Genomic DNA, 21,772 nt, shown 5'->3' with positions numbered 1-21,772 from the left:
AAAACCCTTGCAAGCACGGGAAGAACATGCAAACCACCCAGGAAGGCCGAAGCCCGGACTCGATCTCACGTCCTCTGCAATGGGAGGCGGACGTGCTAACCAGTCAGCCACCATGCCGCCCTATTATTATTATTATTATTATTATTATTATTATTATTATTATTATTATTATTATTATTATTATTATTATTATTATTATTATTATTATTATTATTATTATTATTATTATTATTAAAAAGTAGTTCAGGTATTTCAAATATACATTTTAACATTTTTCCTTTCCTTTTTCTTTTATAATTATTTTCACCTTAACCTGACCCATATATCCCGTCAAAACAATAGTTTGTCCAGCCCTATGTTTACAGGATTCTTCTCAAACTTTTCTACTGAACACATACACAGTGGTTGTTGACCAAAGGACTGTGCTGCCATCTTCTGGCCCAAAATGCCATTACTAGCTCACAGCTAAAATTACGTTTTCTTTTATTTGATCAGTATACATTGCCGGGTGGAGTCACCTGCTATTTGCTGTAATTTCCTAGTCGCTGTGAGCAGGGAGAGTGGTGGTCCCGGAGTCTGGAAAGCAAACGGGGCAAATATGGCCATCTCTCTCACAGGATTGTGTAAACACAATTCAATTCAAATTGTGATTTATCAAACGATACATGATTTGCCTAAGAGAAATTTACAGCTTACAATGTGGAATGTTTCAGATTGGAGGGGGCTTTCTAGGCTTGAGAAATGCAGCAGCAGCTTGATATAGAAACCAAATTCCAACCTGGGTCGTCAAAGATTAAATAGGGAGGGGCAGAAAACATCACATAGGATTCCTGTACATTCTATTTCTTCTGTCATAATGAATGCACAATTAGCCAATTAACCATTCAGAGCAGGAAATGGGATGCATCGGAAGTGTATGGGACATGAACAAGATGATGGTGCGGGACTTGGAAAAAGAAAAAACGGGAAGGGAGAGAACATGGCAAACTCCCAAAAAGCTATCTGACACCCACACCAGCAGCCCAACAAGCCAGCTGACTGCTATTTCCAGCATGAGATGACCCACCAGCTGTAGTTTGGGAGGTAGAGGGAGAGAGAGAGAGAGAGAGACAGAGAGAGAGAGAGAGAGACCCTCTACTTTGTTGGAGCTCGCCCATCAGTACACCATTCAAGGACATTCAGTCTTTGCAAGTTCTAAAAGAGGACCTCGAGCCTCATCTCATCACTATGTGACAAATTCAGCGTGCACTCAAACATCACAACACTAGTTTAGCTGCTTCCCAAATGCTTTTACAGTATTCCATACAACAAATTGGATTTTAGTCAAGAAAAAAAAAAAGGTGAATGACAGCTAGTGAAGCACAGACATTCGCCAAATCCGAAGTTCATTACAAACTTCCACTAGCGCACTCATTAAGAACATTTAGACATAATCTGACACCTCAACCTTTACGGGAACATGTCTCGTCATGTATAAACAAACAATGTCCAAACAGTCACTATGCTTTTTTTTCAGTTTCAGTGGGATTTTCAGATATCATTCATACAGAAGTGAAGCCATCAGCATGTGACAGCTTTGGCTGTGCGGTTTTTGAGTGCATACTGTATCGTTCCCTTGCCCATGGGCTCGCCAAATGCGCAGCATTGGTTGGAGCAGAGTTGTAAAATTGCCGCCTGGCAAGAAGTCTCTCTGTCTCCGACTGCATTTCAGTGCCAGTTTGAGAAGCTTTATGGCTGTCACACTGTTCTAACCTTCAACGCTATCCATAACAAATTTCTCGAAACAGAATCTGCTCAATACAAAAAAAAGGCACTGGCTGGCCTGCTACCAAATGAAAATTACAAACTCTTTGAGCAGGCGTCCACCAAACGTCTATCTGGAGGACTGCACTGGAACGCAATCGAAAAAAAGGTCCATTCAGTAGATGTTTCCAAGAATCACAAAGCTTTACCTCGACGGACTTCAAAGATTAAGATGCACAACCACCACAAGTCACATGTAAAGCTATCACTAGTCCATCTGCTAAATCGAGCTTTTGTTGATGCCAAGTCCCGGTGCAGCACTCCAGATAGATTTTCACTGGCTTTGCCCAAACACCTGCTCTAGGAGTTCGGTGCTTTCATCAGTGGCGGTAGTAGCTGGCCATCCTCTGCGTAGGTTGTCAAGAACAGATCCTCTGTCAACAAATTTGACATGGACCATGTACAGTATATTGTAGGCCTACTATGTGTTAGAGTAGTACGACGGCCATAAAGCTTCTCAAACAGACACAGAACTCAAATCGGGGTAGATGGCAGTTTTTCAACAAGGCCGCGGAAGACACTGCAACATCGAAAGCTGTCAAATGATGTCCTTGCGTTTGTCCAAATGAACAAAAATAAAGTCTATGTATAGTGACTTTAGAGATACGCTGTGAACATCTCAAAATGTTTTGTTTACGAGTGAGTAGAATTTTAACGCCAATAACTCATTCACTGCCATTGACGGCTATAGACGTCAAAAATTCATTTGAACTATTTCTATTAGTTAAAAAAAAATCCACTTTTGTTAACAAGAGTATGAAAACCTAGAAAAAAATTATTGTACATTTAGAACAGATATAAAAATTTTGATTAATTGTGAGTTAACTATTAAAGCCATCCGATTAATTACAATTCAAAATTATAATCGCCTGCCGCCCCTCATTTTTAACAATCTTTTCTTTTCTTTAAAAACAAAAGATTATTAAAAAATGTCTAGGTTTTAATACTCTTGTTAACAAAAGTGGAAAAAATATATATAACTAATAAAAATAGTGAAAATGAATTGTTGACGTTTATAGGCGTCAATGGCAGTGAATGAGTTAAGTATCAGAAAGTGCAACAGCCAAAAAAAAAAGACTCTTAGTCCTACAGTATGTTAGGGAGCAATGTAATATGTGAACAATGCAGCCACTTCTTGACAGACCTGCATGGCTCGTGTCCTCTGGAGACATAAATCATGTTGTTGCTATTACAGTCTAAACACTTGGGAGACATGAATGTAAATTCCGTCTTCGTTTTCATCTTGACTAAAGAAACCTATTGCAACACTACAGTGATTCGACTTTCCTGCAGACATTTTGAGCCCCCCCCCCCCCCCCCCAAAGACCAAAAGCAATACTGTTTTAAATGTTTTTGTGTATCACAACAAACTGTACACAGAACAAAGTAAGGCATAGGGATGCCAGTATGCGTACATACAGTATATCACATCTGCAATTTTGGTTAAAAAATAAATAAATCTTAAACACAACCAGCCTACTATTTAAAGCAAAGAGGAGGACTCTGATTCATGCTCAATTCAAATTCAAATTACACTAAATCAATCAACACTGGACTAGATCTAGAGCTGGTTGTAATGAATTGAATGAAATAACTGGATTCAATCAAATCAGTTTGTACTAGACTGAAAATCCTAAATATAAAGACGACATACTAATTCTTAAGTGACTCAAAACAATAAGGAATGTGTTCTCACGTGAGCTCAAAGGCAATCAGGTGACCTCACAATTTCCAAGCTGAAAACAACTAATGATGTCACAGAAATGCCATCAACAAAAGAAAAAAAAGCGAAGCAAGCAAAGTGCATTGTAGGATTTGTAGGATCTTCGTACTTAAGCAAGACAAAATGACTGAATAGCGATCAGTGGTAGGAGTTCTCTGCAGTTCTTGAGTATTTATGTTGTTGTTGTTTTTTACTCCTTACGTTTGAAAACAGGTTTCCTTATTTTTTCAGAACAGGCTTATTTTTTCAATTTAAGAAAATAGAGAGAGACGTTAACTGTGGTTACGGTCGTGATTGACGGCCATATTGGTGGGGTTGTGATAAGAGATAAAAACTGATTTGGTAAGATTTTAAGTAAGATATTCCCAATTAATTACCTTATTTAGGATTTTTTTTTTTATGTTGTCAAGTATAAGATATTGTGACATCTTAGAAAAACAGCTTCTGGCATCCCAAAATTCTCTAATCTGAGCACATTGAAAGCATAAAAGCTAAGCTAATGTGTAATTTAAAAAAAAAAAAACATACAAAATGTAACTTTTTTTAAAAAAAATCTTCTCGGTATGGAGAGTATGCAGATTAATGAAAGATGGTAACAATTTTGTGCAATTTGTTAAATTGTGCAAAGTTGTCAAAACTTGTACATAATTGACAGTAAAAAAATACATTTTTAACTTTGCACTCTGTAAACATTTCTTTCTCTCTTTTTTTTTTACTTATAATTTATTAAGTACTACCGCAGGAGTTGAATCGGTACTTCTACTTTTACCAAAGTATTTTCTGTACTGTATTTCTTATCTACTGTACAGTGGGAGTACTTTTGCCACCACGGATTTTCTATAAAATGGTGCGTTGTTGTTGTTGTTGTTTTAAATGGTAAAGTTGTTGTCGACTTGTATTTATTTGCCTTCTCACACGCACACAAAGTTATTTTGACCTACCAGATCGACACTTGATGATTTCTCCAAACTCGTCCTCCAGCACCTCGTCGCAATAGTCCTCGGGTCGCACACCCTCCGCCATGAGTCCACAGGGAAACCGGGTCTAAAATGTACAGTTAGGAGGATAATCCAAAGGGGAGCTGGAAGGACCAAAGTCTTCAGAAGCGGCAGCCACAGACTGGAAGCGGGAGCCCAACTCCAGCCAAAGCGAGGACGACGGCGGCTGAGAAGTCGCTGTCAGGGGAGACAGATGCAAGCAGGTGTGCGGACGAGGGAGTGGCGTGGAGTGGGGTCGTCGCCGGAGCATTCCCATCTCGAAATAGTAAGTTGTCTGGCAGTTCTTGTCGGCAGACGCCATGCGTAAAAGCCGACACCACACCCAGACGCGCCACCAGAATATTATTTCCGGGGTTCGAAACATTACAGGTCAAGTAGTAAGTACAGCTTAATTGTCACCATGACGTCACACGTACTTCCGGGTGGCAAAAGATCAAGCGTAGGAACTGCTCCGTGTGCAGACAGTGGACTCCCGTTATTCGCGGGGATGGGGCCCGCAAATAGCGGAAATCCGCGTATAATTGACGCCCATTTATTATTATTATTATTATTATTATTGTTATTATTATTATTATTATTATTAGTATTATTATTATTATTATTATTATTATTATTATTAATTTGATGAACACCTCATATTGCATAGGGGGTCTAGAGTTGATGACAGTTCCCTTCTAAAAGTGGTGATGTAACCCGAATTTGTATGCTGGAATGCACTGTAGTGAAGTCACTAAAAGCTATCCTAACACAGCGTAAAAGTCAAAGTTATGTTTTAATATTTGTAAAACACCTGCAGGTCATAAATGTAAAGCAATTCCGAACATCCGGGCATTTTTTTATATGTACACAATGCAACGCTTCATTTCCACGGCGTATTGTATTGCTTTTGCCTGCTGGCATACAAACCAGGCACGTTATTTTAGTCAACAACATTTTATCACATTTTCAAATCAAAAATAATCTTCACCAATCAAATTACAAGTTCGATCCAAAGTTCAATGCTTTTCAATTGACGCAGAGGGGCCATTTAACAGAGGATAACTGCTGCGTTCGTGGAAAGTGGGAAATTGGATATATCCCACTCGGACTGTGTCAGTAAGGACCTCAAAGCATTCGAGGCAAATGAAAATACAAGACATATGTTCACGTGTCAAACCGTGATTTGAAAAGGCGGTGTTAACCACAACAACAAAGAATCGATCTGAATCAGCCATCTAAGTTGCTTACATTTGCTTCAAACACTTTGAGCGCAGAAATGGGCCACTTCGAGTATGATAAATCCGACTTCAAACCCTCCTCCGATATCATCATAAGACCGCCATTTTGACTTGTGATGTAATTTCCGAATTGTCAATTACTGCAATTGAAATACATTATGTACGGCAGCAGATGAGCATGCATTGATTGCTGTACGTTATGCAGCACTGTCTGTCAGTTGTTGGTTGAAAATACTGTAATGACAGTACACTAACTGCCAGGAAGACGATTCTTAAACTGAAACTTGAGTCAGAGTACAGCAAGAATACCGTACATGCCGATTGATGTAATGTTTATTTTGAGATCCCAGCCAGACAATTTTATAGGTCCCGAATTACACATTAGGAAAGATGAGGTCTGGAGTTTATGGAAACACATTATCTGCAGAACTACATCTGAAGTTGCATAAAGATTTTAGAAGTTGTACTGCTGTCACACATGCAAACTGGATTTATTTGATGACAATAATTCTAATGATAAAATAAAAACACCCCAGTGTTCTCTGTGACTTTGTAATCTTTATGTCCATTGTCTGTTCTGTTTAAGATTGCAGGGCACATGGAAGAAAGACGTGTAACATGTTTTGGAGCCAGAATATTTGGATATGAAGCAAACCACTTTCCACTATGCTGCTGTCTTCATATCCAAAAAGTCTGAATGTTTTAATGAAAAGTTGAGAACCATCGATTCTTTATCTGTCATCCAAATTGAGAGTATATACCTTCTTCTTCTTTTTTTTTACATTGTAACATACTATGCTCAATTCGTTTTTTTTACTTAAAATGTTTGCCTGTATTGTTAATAGAGATTTTATGATGATCGTGGAACAGATTACGTATTTCACTTCACCCATCCAATCCAGGCATCATACATTATATTGTGTATTTTTGGTAGATTTAAAAAAAAATATGTCGCTTTATAGTGGAAAAAATAAATGCTGTACAAATGATAGGACAACTTTGTTGCATTGCATTGTGGGAAAAGATGGGGAACCACTGCACTTGCTCAATCTATCCAGCAGTGGGCATCATAGTCGCAGGCCGAAGTACTGCTGTTCCACGTTGATGAATGGAGGGTTACTTCAATACTGCTGCTTTTTTAAAAATACGGTATATTTAAAGACCCTTGCATGTTAAATGTGACTCAGTTAAAAAAAACAAAAAACTTATTTCCTATTTGACCTTTGTTTCTTCAGCATTATCATACAAAACCTACTAAAAACACAAAACTAATTTCACCTACCAATAAACACATTTCCAAATGCCCCTGATACCCGAAAATGCAAGACTGTCTTATTGTCCAGACACTTTAAAGTTTGGGAACAAAGTGGAGAGAAAAAATTAGACAGGCTGAAATGTTGGCCAGAACTAATAGAAATGCTTCTGTGAGTCTGTCTTGAGTTATGTGCTAAAGTAAAAAAATTTAAAAAAATTTTTTTTTAAATAAAAGCAGATTACTGACAGCTTGACAATTGCATCCAAAATCGCAAAATAAACCCTGTGCTTCTTTTTATATTTAAAAAAAAAAATGTAAAAAGTGTGATATCTTGTAATATTCAACTTTTGTATTCTTAATTTGAAATAATAGTGTGCCCTTTTTCAACATTTTATATTTTACTTGTGACCTTTTGATGCAGACCATGTTTGAATTTTACTAGAATATGAAGCAGGCTAGTAAAATTCCTCAAGCAGGACCTTTGGACACTCCTGATGTGTGCAGCACTTCTAAAACCAAATTCCTGCAAACGACCTTTATTTGGAGACGTAATGTTAACACAGAGATGTTTTTTAAGTCAGTCTTTTGCTTAGCTTCTTTTGTACATAAACAGGTCACTTGTCCTGTTTTTACATTGTAATGCCATTCTTAAGTATCCGAACCAGAATAATCTAAGTCTGATCTAGTGCACCACTAAGCACACACAAGAGATGTTTCTAGGTAGCTAAACAGTCCCGCAAGTGGTGACACGAGTGGCTCATCCTACTGTACCCTTTTTGTCCGTGACCCACTGAGCATCCCTTAAGAATGATGAAGGTCAGATGAGAAGGAGACGAGGTATGACTTATGGAGGATGACTGTGATCTGGAGTAGCTGCATAAAACAAAACAATAGTAAAAACACACTTACTGTAGTATTGTGTGAGGTCATTTAACTCACATGGCTTTGAGAGTTTTGTTATTGCTTCATTCCAAATGTATGCATATTACGCTCATTGAAGACTTTGGATTGTTCACTGGTGTGAATGTGTCAATCATTGCCCTGCGATTGACCAGCAACCAGTCCAGGGTGGACCCCGTCCGTCTCTTGCCCAAGAGAGCTCAATTCAATCTTTACAGTTTTGTATTTTTTTCTTTTGTCCATCCATTCATTTATTTATTTTCTACTGTATACCATCGGTATAGGATAGTAGAATAGAATAGTAGTTATTATTCCTGGAATGTACGTTTAATCTTTTTTTTTTTTTACGCACAGTTAGAATATTAACTCATTCACTGCTATTGACGGCTATAGACGTCAAAAATTCATTTGAACTATTTCTATTAGTTACATTTTTTCCCCACTTTTGTTAACAAGAGTATGAAAACCTAGAAACAAATATTGTACATTTAAAACAGATATAAAACTTGTGATTAATCGTGAGTTAACTAGTGAAGTCATGTGATTAATTACAAAAAAAATTTAATCGCCTAATAATCTTTTCTTCTTTAAAAAAAAAAGTAATTTTAATTATAATTTTTTATTATTTTTACTAATCTTTTCTTTTTTTAAAAAAAATAATAAGAAGAAAAGTTTATTAAAAATTAGGGGCATCAGGCAATAATTTTTTTTTTAAATCATAATTAATTGCATGACTTCACTAGTTAACTCACGATTAATCACAAATTTGATATCTGTTCTAAATGTACAATATTCCCCCCCCCCCCTAGTTTTTCATACTCAAAAAATGTAAACAAATAGAAATAGTTCAAATGAATGTTTGACGTCTATAGCCGTCAATAGCAGTGAATGAGTTAAGATTGCATACTATGATACTTAAATCCTGTAATGTGATTGAATAAAAATCTGTTGCATATAAAAGTTGAATAAAAAGTACACCTAAAAATATTTCAATGATTAAATACAAATATATTACATGTATAAATTAAATACAACTGAATTGTACTTAGCAAATATACTGTAGTGGATAAAAAATAAAGAAATCATTTATTCTTTCTCAAACCACTAGAGGGAGTCCATGTACCACTGATGGTAATTGTGGGCCAGACGAGGTACACCTTGAACTGATTGCCAATCAACTGCAGAGTTATTTTTTGGATATTGCCATTTTCAGTGTTTTTCAATCTATCCAACGTGGCAGTAGTAATTGATCAATACAAACCAGCTTTCCACCAGTGACAATTGTGTTTTTACCATCACCTGCTGATATAATTAGCAGAACAACTTTAAATGATTGTGTTTTTGTTTTGTTTTTTGCGCCAATTTGACCAATTTTAAATGTGGTGGCACTGGTGGACCTTGATGGAGATGAGCGCTGTCTGGTCTCACATCAAAGACGACAGCTAATCAATAAGGGGTCTGTGTGTGTGTGTGTGTGTGTGTGTGTACCTTGCAGTGTTGCTACAGTGACTGAAACGTGAGTCAATAGTAGCAAAGGGGAACCTCCTGCTAGTGTCAAGTCCATTTATAATGATGAAAAGGATGATGTAAAATGTATGAAAGTGAGTACAGTTTTTCTCTTTTCTGATATTGATTATATCCAGGTCAGTGAATCGATATGTCGGAGGATAAGTTACATGCTCATCATCTTTTCTCACGGCTCGGCTTCCCACTAGCATCATCACAACAGTTCTTTCATGTCATGACAGAATGGAGGCGACAGTGTAAACGTGTGTACAACAATCCCCAAGAGCTCCTGGCAAATGAGTGAGTCATAAGCAGCCAGCCTCCCCCATCACATTTCCCAGCATGGACAGGGTGAACGGGACCTAGTAGTACACCTCGTAGCTTTTGGGGTTGAGGCAATAGAGGACGCCGCCGCCGAAAGCGAAGATGGTCCCGCCCCAGGCCAGGCCGTAGCCCCAGTTGAACTCGTGGTAAATCTTCAGGTTGATGCTTTCAATGAACTTGATGGGGTAGAGCACCAAGCTGCAGGCCTGCAGGACCACTAGAGAGAATACATTGCTCCTTAAAATAATACGTCAGGCCATTGGGGATGGACTAGTGAGAGGGACCGAGTGTGGGTAAAACTGCCATTTCATAGAAATGACAGGAAATGGTCATTCTCATAAAAATGCATGGGATATAATGGTTTGTCATTAGCCTCAATTTTGACTGTAGGGAGGCACATAAAGAATGAATGATGAGAGAAGGATGGAAGAAATCAAGTCAGGAGAAGATAAACACATACAAATACATTAAAATATATAACATACATTTTATAATTTATGTATAGTTACTACTTTTGACTCTTGGAATGGAAAAGCAAATCAAATGTAAATGGCCAAAATTGCTAAAATTAAAATAAAATGAAAAAAAAAGATAAAATAAAAATAATGTTAACCAGCTGAAACTACATTACATTTATAAAACTAGCTGTACTTTGGATACATAAAATATATCCCCAAAAACGATGACAGATAATTGAAATGAAGACCTATGTATCCCAAATAAAGCATTTTTCCATAAAATTGCATGAAATCAGTGGCAATTTTCTCTTCTTCTAATTTCTACTTCCTGATCATAAAACGGCCACAAGATGGCGACTAATTCTGGTATTGGTAAGTACTGATACCTCGAAATAAGACTGGCTATCAGATATCTGGAATTGGTACTCACCCATCACTAAAACTAAACATAATGATAGCAAAAATTTCCTTTGTTTTCAAATTAGTCTTTTCATTTCATACCTGAGCTTGCAGGTTTTTTTTTTTTGGTTTTTTTTTTAGATATATTCATTTTGGAATTACATTACAACTGTACAAATGGAAAATTGCTGTTTACTTTTTTTGGACAATACTTATTGGAACCTTTTTTTTTTCCTGCACCTGACAAATACTCCAATGTTTAAAAACGAACACTAAAAACTAATAAAAACATTAACATTAACAACAATATTTAAAAAAATATATGTTGCTAGTATTTGTCCTATTTTATTTATTTTACAGTGTATGTAAATCACTGATGGAAAATCTTTGGGTAAAGTAGACTGCAATGAATGAAGGGAATGCCAAAAGGCAGAAAAGCAAGGAATAAAAAAAAAAAGGATAATAGGAGAGGAAATAAAGGTAAAGCAAATGTATTGATTAAAGGATGGAAGGATGAACATATTAAGGACAGAGAGATAACATGCAGAGGAGATCTTGACTATAAAATGTGTAGAAGGGACTTTTTATTGTGAGACTGTGCAGATGGCGAGTGGCCACCTTTGACCTGGTAGTGTTGCTGTGATGTGCACACCCACCTGTAGCAAAAAGCATGAAGGCGACAGGCCTGTAGAATCGCCGTCTGGTGCCGATGCAAACGGCCACCAGAGCAACCAGGAATGACATCAGCACTAGGGCTCCGCCTCCGAGCAACAGCGCTAGCGTGGCAACCTGCCAGTCTGGAAAAAGGATGGAAGGAAAATGGAAACAGTGAGTGCAGTAAGTGTGATGATTAACTACAGTATGTTAAAAATCAAAACTTTCAATCAATCCAACCCATTTTTGTGTGTGTATGTATCTATGACCCCATTCAAACCCACGTTGAAGTGGTTCCAAACACTGAACTTTCGGTTTACTAATGTTGTAGTTCTCCAAATAAAAAAGACTCAGTCTATAAATCCTACAGAATTAAAATTCTAAGGTTTTGTTTTTTACCAGAAGGTTTTCCCGCCATTTTGACCAAGCCCCCAGTTCCAACTGCAGAAAGAAAAGGAAAAAAAATGCCCCAAAGCATGATGTTGTTACCACCATACATCACTAGAGGTGTGGCGTCCTTTGGTGATGAGCGTTGTTGTTGTGCAGGAAAGGCCTACTAGCACGGCAGGACTTTATTTGGGGTTATTGTGAGGCATTTTCATTGGGGGCAGGTGTTTGCTGACTCCCATTGACTCCCATTGAGTTGGAATCAGTTATAATTCACAGTACAGTACATTTGACTCTATTTAGTAGGGGTGTGCCAAAAAATTGATTCTCATAAGAATCACGATTCTCATTTAGTATGATTCAGAATCAATTTTAAATGTCCCAAAATCGATTTTATTTAAATTATTTTATACTGTCTTGCCTTTGTGTGTGCCTTTATTTGGAGCGCTGTTCATGTTGTACCCGATTTGGCCACTAAGGGGCAGTGTGGTTCCACACAGTCTGATACACTGTTAAGTTGTAGCCACATTAGAGAGTAGAAGGAAACATTCCCGATCAAGTTATTCCAATAAAAGTTATTTTTTTGCATTGTGGCTGCAGTGTGTTCTTTTGAGTGATAAAAGTGCCGCGAGTAGCGCGCTAATTAGCATTAGCGAGTCAGACTGGAGTAGATCATTACAATTCCTTGCACATCTATAGATTGAAGCAAAAATCATTGTCAATCAAATCATTTTGGAAAAAAATCTTTCCCAGTCGAAAATCGATTCTGAATCGAATCGCAGGCTAAAAAAATCGGAATCGAATTGAATCGTGGGACATTCAAAGATTCCCAACCCTACTATTTAGATAGGGACCAAATAGACTCAGTTTTAGAGTAGGCTAAGATTTATGCAGCCTTCATGTGGTATCGAAATTATGGTAAATACCACATGTCGAGTAGAAAATTGCACATGAACGCCCCCTCATGTCGTATTTTCTACTGGCCAACTGGGAATTTCCGAGTTGAGAGAACTTTTCAAGTTTCAACATGGCGGAAAGAGCTGAAGGATTTGTGAATGGCAAAAATTATTAACACTTACAAGGGTGTTCACGTCCGCTAGCATGTTGTTTTAAAATCTACACAATTACGTAGCATACACAATTCAATGTGCTGTCCTTTACAACTCATTATTCGCCGTAATTGTTCGGTTATGCGAGCAAAGAGTACATCAGCTGCTATGTGTATTTTTTAAATTTTTATTTTTTTTGCTTTAACAACAAAAGCACATGAACAGAACTCAGTCGTAATTAGGAGTTTCCGAGTAGTAAGGTCCATCTCTCCCATAGCAAGTGAAGGCAGGGTTACACTAGGAAAAGAGTAAAATAAAGAATTGAACCAAAAAAAGTCACTCAAGGGTTGACGAACAAACAATTACGTAGCATACACAATTCAATGTGCTGTCCTTTACAACTCATTATTTGCCGTAATTGTTCGGTTATGTGAGCAAAGAGTACATCAGCTGCTATGTGTATTTTTTACATTTTTATTTTTTTTGCTTTAACAACAAAAGCACATGAACAGAACTCAGTCGTAATTAGGAGTTTCCGAGTAGTAAGGTCCATCTCTCCCATAGCAAGTGAAGGCAGGGTTACACTAGGAAAAGAGTAAAATAAAGAATTGAACCAAAAAAAAGTCACTCAAGGGTTGACGAACAAACTCACGACCTTCAGCTTGGGAGACACACTTCCACCTGTGAATTTGGACACAGAGATTGTTTTTAGTCTCTTGGAGTTAGGAAGATTCCAGCTGACCCGAGCGATATACTGAGGAGTAGATCGACTGTCTCCCAAGCTGAAGGTCATGAGTTGGTTCCTCAACCCTTGAGTAACTTTTATGATTATTTTCTCCAAATTCTTTATTTTACTCTCTTCCTAATGTAAATCTTAGCCTACTCTAAAACTGAGTCCATTTGGTCCCACTCTAAATAGAGTGAAATTTACTCTACAGAATTTACTGTGTACACTTGTGCAACCACACTGTCTCAGTTGTTGTTTTTTATACTTCTTTTTTTAAATAATTTATCAGACCAGATCAGTGAAATCCGTGATATAGAAATACCCAACTTAAATACTCCATAGGCATGTTCTAGTAGCATTTATGGCACTTAATTGTTTTTTTTTAAAGGTCTTTTACCAAACTTTTTATTTCTTCTTCTTTTTTTTTTAACACAAACACACTTAAACACAAGAAAGACAGCAAGAGCAATGAATGTGTTTGCAGTAAACAAATCCTGTTTTCTCCAAACGAGCAAACTTATCAAGATGAAAAAGCAGGATTCCAGCAGATAACATTCAATAGTTTTCAACAAAAACTGAAATACAGTACTGTACTTCCTGTTTTGTTCTTCTTTAAATTTTATACTCAAACTAAATAAGTGTAGCACCACCTCGAGGCAAATAGTGGAATTACACTCTATATAAGCGAGAGACCAATTACCTATTTAAAAAAAAAAATAGCAGTAATCTGGAACCCAAGTTTCATTTTTTTGTTACTGTATTCAATTTACTAGGTTAAATAGTATTGAAAGCAACACAAAGGAACTTTCAATTTACGTTGCTTATGGCAGTGCTATATGGGCAAAAGTGGTAATATCATGCCTGAAGGAAGACCACATTTCCCATGAGGACAAGTGCATTGAGTTGCTTTTGAGCTCACGGCAGTGAGTGAAAGCCAGGCTAATGTTGATCATTGACTATCCTTTTATAGGATAGGGTAGCTTCCCTTTTTCTCTTTTGTCTCCGGAGACACAACTTTTCAGTTGTTTTGCAGCTTTTGCCATGGACGCAGTAATCATGCGTCGATGTTCAAAGTGACTTCCGTCTTTTGGGAAAGGGGGAAGTGACGTATACCATGAAGCAGTCAGCACATTTGTAGGTTTTTGTGTGGCAAAGTTACCATTCAACAGAAGAGTTTAAAAAATATTTTATTAAGGTTGAAAAGTTCCTTAGTGCTCCTTGAAGTCATCTTGTAGCATTGTGTCAAAGATTGGAGAATTAAACTTTAATTGACAGATCTGATAGGCATCTAGTAATAAAAATAACATTTTGTCTGTTAGCCTGTAGTCAAGGCAAAGGTGAGTAGGAAGTAGACAGATAAAAAAAGAAGAGGTAAATACTGTACTGTTGAGTTATTAAGGTCGATTGCACGATTATGACAGCGGGTGGCTCCATCTACAATGCGAGAGAGCGCAATAATAACTCAATAAAATATGCGTTTGAAATGAGTCGGCCAGCACACAAAGGCAACCGAATGACAGGGAAGAGGGTGAAACAAAGGAATCCAAAATGATTTGAGGACAAAGAGGAAGAAGCTGAACTAGATAAGGAAAGAAGCTTGGAAGAAAAAGAGGGATAGATGCAAGGAGAGCAGCAAAGGTAGAGAATGTGACAAATTGTAAAGGAATCAAGGGAGAAGACTTAGGGGGGGAAAAAAGAAGGCTGTTGAAGTAGCAAGATTTGTTGTTGTTTTTTTCCTGAATAAAGAAATGTGCACCAAAGCACAAAATGAGAGATAGCTTGGAGAGTGTATATCAAATACAAGGACAAAACAAGAGGTCCAACGTTACAAGGGCAGAGAGAGGGCAGCGTGAAAAGAGACGACAGGAGGAGGAGACGAGTGGCGGGAGGAGACAGGAAAAAGCTAAGTGAAAGGTAATGAAGAGTGGAAGCACTTAGTTCACTTAAGCTGACAAAAAGCCTGCGCTAGAAAATCTTTGCTAGCCATATTTAGACATAGTGGGCATGGTCGCTTGATGTGCACCTAAATAGCAGGCAGACCTTGTTCCACATCCCAACATCAGGCTCCAGATTGTGCTGTCCCCTTCATCTTTTATCAACCTCGATAGAAGCAAACTCAAAGCCAAGATGTGTTGGAAAGTGAGATGAAAAAGGCAATACAAAAATTATTTCTCCATAGTTCCATTTCTTTGGAATTAAATCAGCGACAGTGTTTCTTTACATTTTCAAGCAATTTCTGAGTGAATTGATACTCTTTTTTTTTATAAGTTTGTATATTTTTTGCAATGTATAAACCTCCTTTATTGCAAGTCATTTTACAGCATTTTGACACTTTCAAAGATACTGTGTTGAATGATTATATACTATATTTAGAAAGTCAATTATTGATATGTCCCTTTCAAACACGGAGTTAAAGAGGAAATAAAAAGACAGAGAAAACCTTGAAATTGGTGCCATAAGCCAACTGTGACCAAATAAAGTCACTATTAAAACTCAAATCAGTAAATCAGTTCAGTTTGATATTGTCAAAATGATCCTGCATTCATCTTGGTTTATTTCTACTTGTTTGCCTATTATTTATCCAGCAAGACATTTAATTTGGAGGGGGGGGGGGTGAAACTCGCTGTTGGTTATTGTGGAAAAAATGAGGCCTCAATTAAGCCTCTTTTGTCTCATCAATATGAACAGTAGACTGATTACACACGATTGTACAGAATCTGTTGCAATCCTATTTTTAACACTACCATTAATAGTAACCATGTGTAACACTAGAAAGCACCTTATAAAAGATGAATCCTGCCAGGGGAAGAAATAGAAGGAGAAAATAAGCCAGGGTGAGACGGCAGCATATTTTTTGTATGCTAATCAATGCAGCACTTAACTTTCTTCAAATTCAACATCTAAATCATTTACTGCTATCTAATGCAACAATGCACGTATGTTTTAATACCAAGAATAGTATCTCTGTCATTGTCATGACGACATGTGATCACACAGAAACAACTCTTCACCAACATCAACGCTAATGTTCACGGCTATTTTCCTTTTCCTGTCTGTCTGCCACAGCTGAATGCAAACTCACTTCCCATTCCACCTTTGGCTGCCGCAAATAGAAACAGGCATCTCTCGGGGGTTGGGAGGTCTCTGCTGGACAGGGGCGGGCCCTTGACTGGGGAGGGATGGTTAGAGGAACGGAGCGGATTGGCTTGAATTTGAAAAAGGTTTTAAACGGTCACCTTTGCACAAAAAAAAAAAAAGAGTAATTAATTAATTGATACAGAGTGAGAAAACATGTCTTTGTATTAGTGTGTCTAGCAAAAGACTGAGCATACTTTTGTTTAAGAGATAATCTTATATGTGTACCACTGGTAGTACAGAGGCTCCCTCTAGTGGTACATGAAAGAATCACTTAAATTAGATTATCCATCCATTATATTATTTTTCCTTACATTACATTATATTATATTATACTATATTATATATACTTTTTGTCACAATAGTGATACTTGGAGTGGTCTGTATTTTTAGGTAGCGCTTAAAAGGTTTGAATACCACTGCAATAGAACATTGTCAATAGTTACACTCAGTATCAGTGTTGTTTGCATCACAGATGGGCCCGCAACCACCATTAGCCCCCCCCTCACCCCCAAAAAAAAACATACACAAGGGGGAAACTTTTTTTATTTTATTTTTTACAAACCCAAACACTCAAAAAAAAATGCTGATAAAGATTTATTGTTTGAAAAAAATACAAATCCAGGAAGCATCTCAACTGCTCAAAAACACAAACAGATACTGGTGGGGAAGAAAAAAATATGTGAATATGCTAATCTGCATGTGCCGAACCGCGAGTATTCAGAAATTGACTGTAATTGTATGTTGTAACATCACCATTCACCACTAGATGGCAGACATCTTATACTGCTATGTACTACAATGTAAGTAGGCCTAGTAATTTTTTTGCAGATTTTGAATGATATGCAGGACCTCAATAATAACAAAACAAAAAAAAGTGAGTTGATTTTTGTATTAAAAAAAAAAAAAGAAGCAAAAAGTGAATTCTCTCACTTAATGTTGGTTTTGTTGTTCAGCAGTTTTACGCCAATTTTGAACAAATCACAGTATGTGATTATTGTGTTGTTTGCTTCAAACTCTTTGTTGTTGGGTTAGAATAGTGGATCTTTTTTTTTGACATGCATTGAGAATTGTGAAAAATGAAATATGTTAAGGACACATATTTGCACATATGCACATACGTTGTCCATATTGGCATTTTTTTTGCCATTATTCTGATTAGGAAGTGCATGGTCTCCATCATTTAAGTAGCCTGTCCTTGGTCTCTGTCACTGTTTGTGGGACATAGACAAAGTGGAAAACACATTAAATTATAAATGTCTGGCTTACTTGCTGGACATATAGGAGAGATTCTTGGAGGAACATTGGGAAACGAAAATAAATACATAAATATATAAAACAAAGAAGAAATTTAATCCCAAACCCCAACTGTTCCCTCTTTCCTAGAGGCAGAAGAGGGGGAGGGAATTTGTGTTGGTATTGTGTTTATACTCTGGCTTGTTGGTAATTTTTCAAGGTCGGGACGAGGTCTTACTGTGGTACCAGGAGTAAAGCGCCATGCTTGCTTTGTTTGAATCCGAGGTGTAAAATACTGTTTGTGAGAGGAAAAAACGCCACACAAGCAAAAGAGAGAAATAGATCCGATTTTTTTTTCTTTTTTTTTGGGGGGGGGGGTGCATGAGGCACAAAAGGGAAGTGTGGTGTGTGTGTGTGTGTGCGTGAGCTACAGTTTCATGCATTTCATGTCTTCAAATCAACAATGTCTGATCATTTAATTATGTAAATGGGGTGCACCTATAGAATGCTTTAGCAACATTTTTGGGTGCCCAGAGCACCTTACATTCACACACTGGAAGGTACGTTTTATGTTGACTGCTACTACTAATACAAAGAACTAGCATTGGCACACAAAAAAATCTGAAATCAAGGCAACCAGTGGAGGTTGTATCTATTTTCTCGCCAAATATCAACTGAGATAGGCTCCAGTTACCCGAAGCAGTATAGAACATACATTTTGGGACTGCATATATTTTCCCAATATTGTTAAAGCCACTGTCCTCATAGACGTGCATAGCTGCTCCTGAAAAAATACCCTCAGTGCCAATTAAAGGATGAGCCAGGCAGCTAAGTCGCCAAGGGAACTGGCAAATGGTGGCGAGCAACTTCTTTAATAATATCAACGTGTAAAGAAGCCATGCAAAGTGAAAGGAGGCTCAGGGTTGCAACAACAGACAAATCAAAGTGTGACATGAAATATTCAGCCAGCCCTCACAGGAGGCTGTCCACAAATAGGTCAGCTCAATATGGTAGCCTAATATTGGCACACACACGCGCGCGCGCACACACACACACACACACAATCCGAGCAGCAGACAATGCACATCAATGGAGTCTGCAGAGAGCTACAGTTGATTTTTTATTTATTTATTTATTATAAAAGTAGAATAATTGTAGAGTAGTGATTGGGACCAGTCGGCTCCCACTTGGCAGTGGTAGTAAATAATAATAACATTATGTTGAATTAAAAAGATTCACAAACTCCTCATCTGTCATGTTAATGAACAGGTGTATTATAATAAATTTGAATTGCAGAAATTTTGATTGATTTTAGTCGTTCCAGTCAACAACAAAAAAAGGAGCTGAAATATGTTGTTAGCATTATAACATGTCATGTTTTAATGTTTTGGGAAAACAAGAAATTGGGGGGGGGGGGGGGTGGATACACTAAATGTAACAAAACAAGAAGGTTTTTTTATTTAACTTTTGCGTATTACCATGACCTAAATGACTAAAAAAACAATTTTCAGAAAACAGATTTTTAGAATTTTTTTTTAGATATACTAATGAAACATTAAGTTAAAAATGACTTGGGAAACTAAGCTAGTAGGCCAACCAAATGATTTTCAGAAGACTAGTTCCTACCTACTTTCTATACTAAAAACAATTAGTTTCTTATGTAACAAAAATTCCTGAGATGATGAATATTGCTTAGCTTGTAAGCTAAAATGCTGAAACTGAAATATTGACTTTCACTATGGGTCTAGTTAATAGCCTGTACTGTGTATATGGACTTGCACTTTTTGAAATAAAATACTGTAATAAAAATCAAGTCATCCAAAATATTCAAATTTAGCAAAATTCACTGTATGATGTACTGTAGTAAAGTGCTGCATGTATGGCTTCATGTCAAACACCCTTAACTCATTCACTGCCATTGACGGCTATAGATGTCAAAAATTCATTTGAACTATTTCGATTAGTTTAGCATTTTTTTTCCACTTTTGTTAACAATATGAAAACCTATAAAAAATGTATCGTACATTTAGAACAGATATAAAATTCTTGATTACTCTTGAGTTAACTAGTGAATTCATGTGATTAATTACAGGTAAGCATTTTAATCACCTGATGCTCCTAATTTAAAATAAAAAATAAAAAATATATTATTAAAAAATTCTGGGCGTCAGATGATTATATATTTTTAATTGTAATTTGTTTTTATTTTTTTTACTTTATTAAGTTAACTCATGATTAACCACAAATTTTATATCTGTTCTAAATGTACAATATTTTTTTCTAGGTTTTCATACTCTTAACAAATGTGGGGAAAATGTGAAACTAATAGCAATAGTTCAAATGAACTTTTGACGTCTATAGCCGTCAATGGCAGTGAATGAGTTAATTATAAATGTACTTTTTTGAGAATATGCAAATGTGCCAGTTTAAGGTTCCTTTTATCACACAAGTTAAACAAACTTTTACCATTTTCCTTCCTGAGCTGAACAAATAGGAGAAAACAGCAATAACACTCATGAGTTGCTTTTTTTGTTGTCATGAGAGGGTGCGGAAACGTGACAACTCATCTTGATTCATGGTCCGCTTCCAACCAAAGTTAACCCCAAATGGGCCAGACCAGACTAGAGTGGGTTTCAATAATTAATGACAGGTCAAAATAATATTAATAGTGCATTTGATTTATTTGGCGCTTTTTTTTTTTGCTTTCACACTCAAAGCCCTTCATTTTCTGTATTTTTTTTGTGTACAAATGCATTATGAAAATATTCTCATTTATTTATTATCTTATTGCAGAGTAATTTGTAATTTCATAACAAAAATCTGCGCATTTTCAAATCCTGAGTGAAAGATTTAATAATGCAGCCTAATTTAAATGGTCATCGGTGTGCCCCCCCAAAATGAGCAACAACAGTTCATTTTTGTGGAAAAACTGCAGTTTGTGTTCTGTCCTCATGGGTCAGATTGGACCCTCTGACGGTCCAGTTCTAGCACGGGCACTGTATGTTTGACAACCCTGCTCTAGTCTAAATTGTGTGCCTCATATGTGCGGTGCGATGCGATTGGCTGGCGACCAGTCCAGGGTATGCCCCGCCTGTCGGCACACTCATATGGAAGCTCCATCTATCGAAAGTTAGCATACCAAACGAGAAAATGAACACCACGAACAGTATAATGCCACCCCACTGGGGTGACCCCAGACACGAACCCCTAACCACCGGTTCAACGTACTGGCCTCATGCGAGCCAAAAAGTTTAGGAACCCCTGAACTATACAATCACTGCGAAAATGTGAACGATACAGCTTGTTGGAATGTGCAGGTCACAGGTGTACCTAATGAAGCGTCCGCAGCGTCGACCCCCTCTCACCTGAGCTCAACGTGGTGTTGCACTGCCACTTGTCGGTGCTCATCGGCTTCCAGCAGGACTCCCACAGGGACAGGTAGTATTGGTCGTCAGCCGTCACCCACGCGGGACTCATCACGGCGCCCACATCCAGGCACAACGCCAGGAAAACGCAAAGCAGCCCGACCAGCTTGAGCGGCGTGAGCGGCGAGCTGCTCGCCGATTCCTCCGTCTCGGTGACAGCCGACGACATGGCGGGGGCCGCGGATGCGAGGAGGAGGAAGAGGAGGAGGCGGGGGGTGGAAAGGAAAGAATCCCGGAGAAGAGAAGTCCGTTGTTTGTTTTTCGTGGGTGTGTATCCCACGCGTCGGACGGGACGTGCTTGTGCCTTGTGGGCATCACTGGAGCCGAGCAACGGAGCTTGATAGGCTAACCTGAAGCCGCTGACGTCACTGGTCCCTAGTGAGGGGAGGTAACGATGTTCAAATATTTGAAAATGATTTGATGTGTGAATCAAAACACAAGATTATTACCCTTTTGAATTAAAAGAGCAAAAAATTGTCAACTTTGTTTAATTTGCATGTTTTGTTGGGAAAAAATTATATTCATAAATGTAAATGTCTAAACTTGAAACCTTTATTCAAATTATTTTTGATTGAA

The 21,772-nt window shown here is 37.5% G+C and overlaps 2 protein-coding genes across 11 annotated transcripts in view; both read right to left on the bottom strand.

The window, feature by feature from the left end:
• The window catches only part of dmd (dystrophin), a 146,113-nt gene extending 141,453 nt beyond the window's left edge, over positions 1–4,660 (bottom strand). For 6 of the 10 annotated variants that reach the window (XM_077583351.1, XM_077583294.1, XM_077583313.1 and 3 more), the window contains exon 1: positions 4,468–4,659. In XM_077583351.1, coding sequence (XP_077439477.1) covers positions 4,468–4,549 — 82 coding nt within the window. In that variant the 5' untranslated portion in view covers positions 4,550–4,659. Of the gene's footprint in view, positions 1–4,467 lie in introns of all 10 variants that reach the window. The other 4 variants (XM_077583341.1, XM_077583371.1, XM_077583361.1 and 1 more) reach the window with 2 other exon arrangements.
• Positions 4,661–7,516: 2,856 nt separating this feature from the next.
• LOC144055317 (transmembrane protein 47-like) lies at positions 7,517–21,505 on the bottom strand. The gene is made up of 3 exons (XM_077571591.1): positions 21,137–21,505; positions 11,240–11,380; positions 7,517–9,943 (listed from the first exon to the last, which is right to left on the bottom strand). Exons 1-3 carry the CDS (start codon positions 21,363–21,365, stop codon positions 9,765–9,767), a joined length of 549 nt encoding a protein of 182 aa, XP_077427717.1. The 5' UTR covers positions 21,366–21,505; the 3' UTR covers positions 7,517–9,764.
• Positions 21,506–21,772: the final 267 nt, after the last annotated feature.

This window comes from Vanacampus margaritifer, chromosome 1 (genome assembly GCF_051991255.1).
Source record: "Vanacampus margaritifer isolate UIUO_Vmar chromosome 1, RoL_Vmar_1.0, whole genome shotgun sequence".
Lineage (NCBI taxonomy): Eukaryota > Metazoa > Chordata > Actinopteri > Syngnathiformes > Syngnathidae > Vanacampus > Vanacampus margaritifer.
Note: the sequence above shows the minus strand (reverse complement) of the source record. Positions and strands in the feature narration are given on the sequence as shown.

Bases quoted from the DNA above. Each gene is read 5' to 3' on its own strand.
- LOC144055317 (XM_077571591.1), bottom strand. From the start codon at position 21,365: ATGTCGTCGGCTGTCACCGAGACGGAGGAATCGGCGAGCAGCTCGCCG. The intron at 11,381-21,136 runs GTGAGAGGGGGT...TCCTTTTTCCAG, and splicing joins CAACACCACGTTGAGCTCAG to ACTGGCAGGTTGCCACGCTA. The intron at 9,944-11,239 runs GTGGGTGTGCAC...TATTCTCTCTAG, and splicing joins CTTCATGCTTTTTGCTACAG to TGGTCCTGCAGGCCTGCAGC.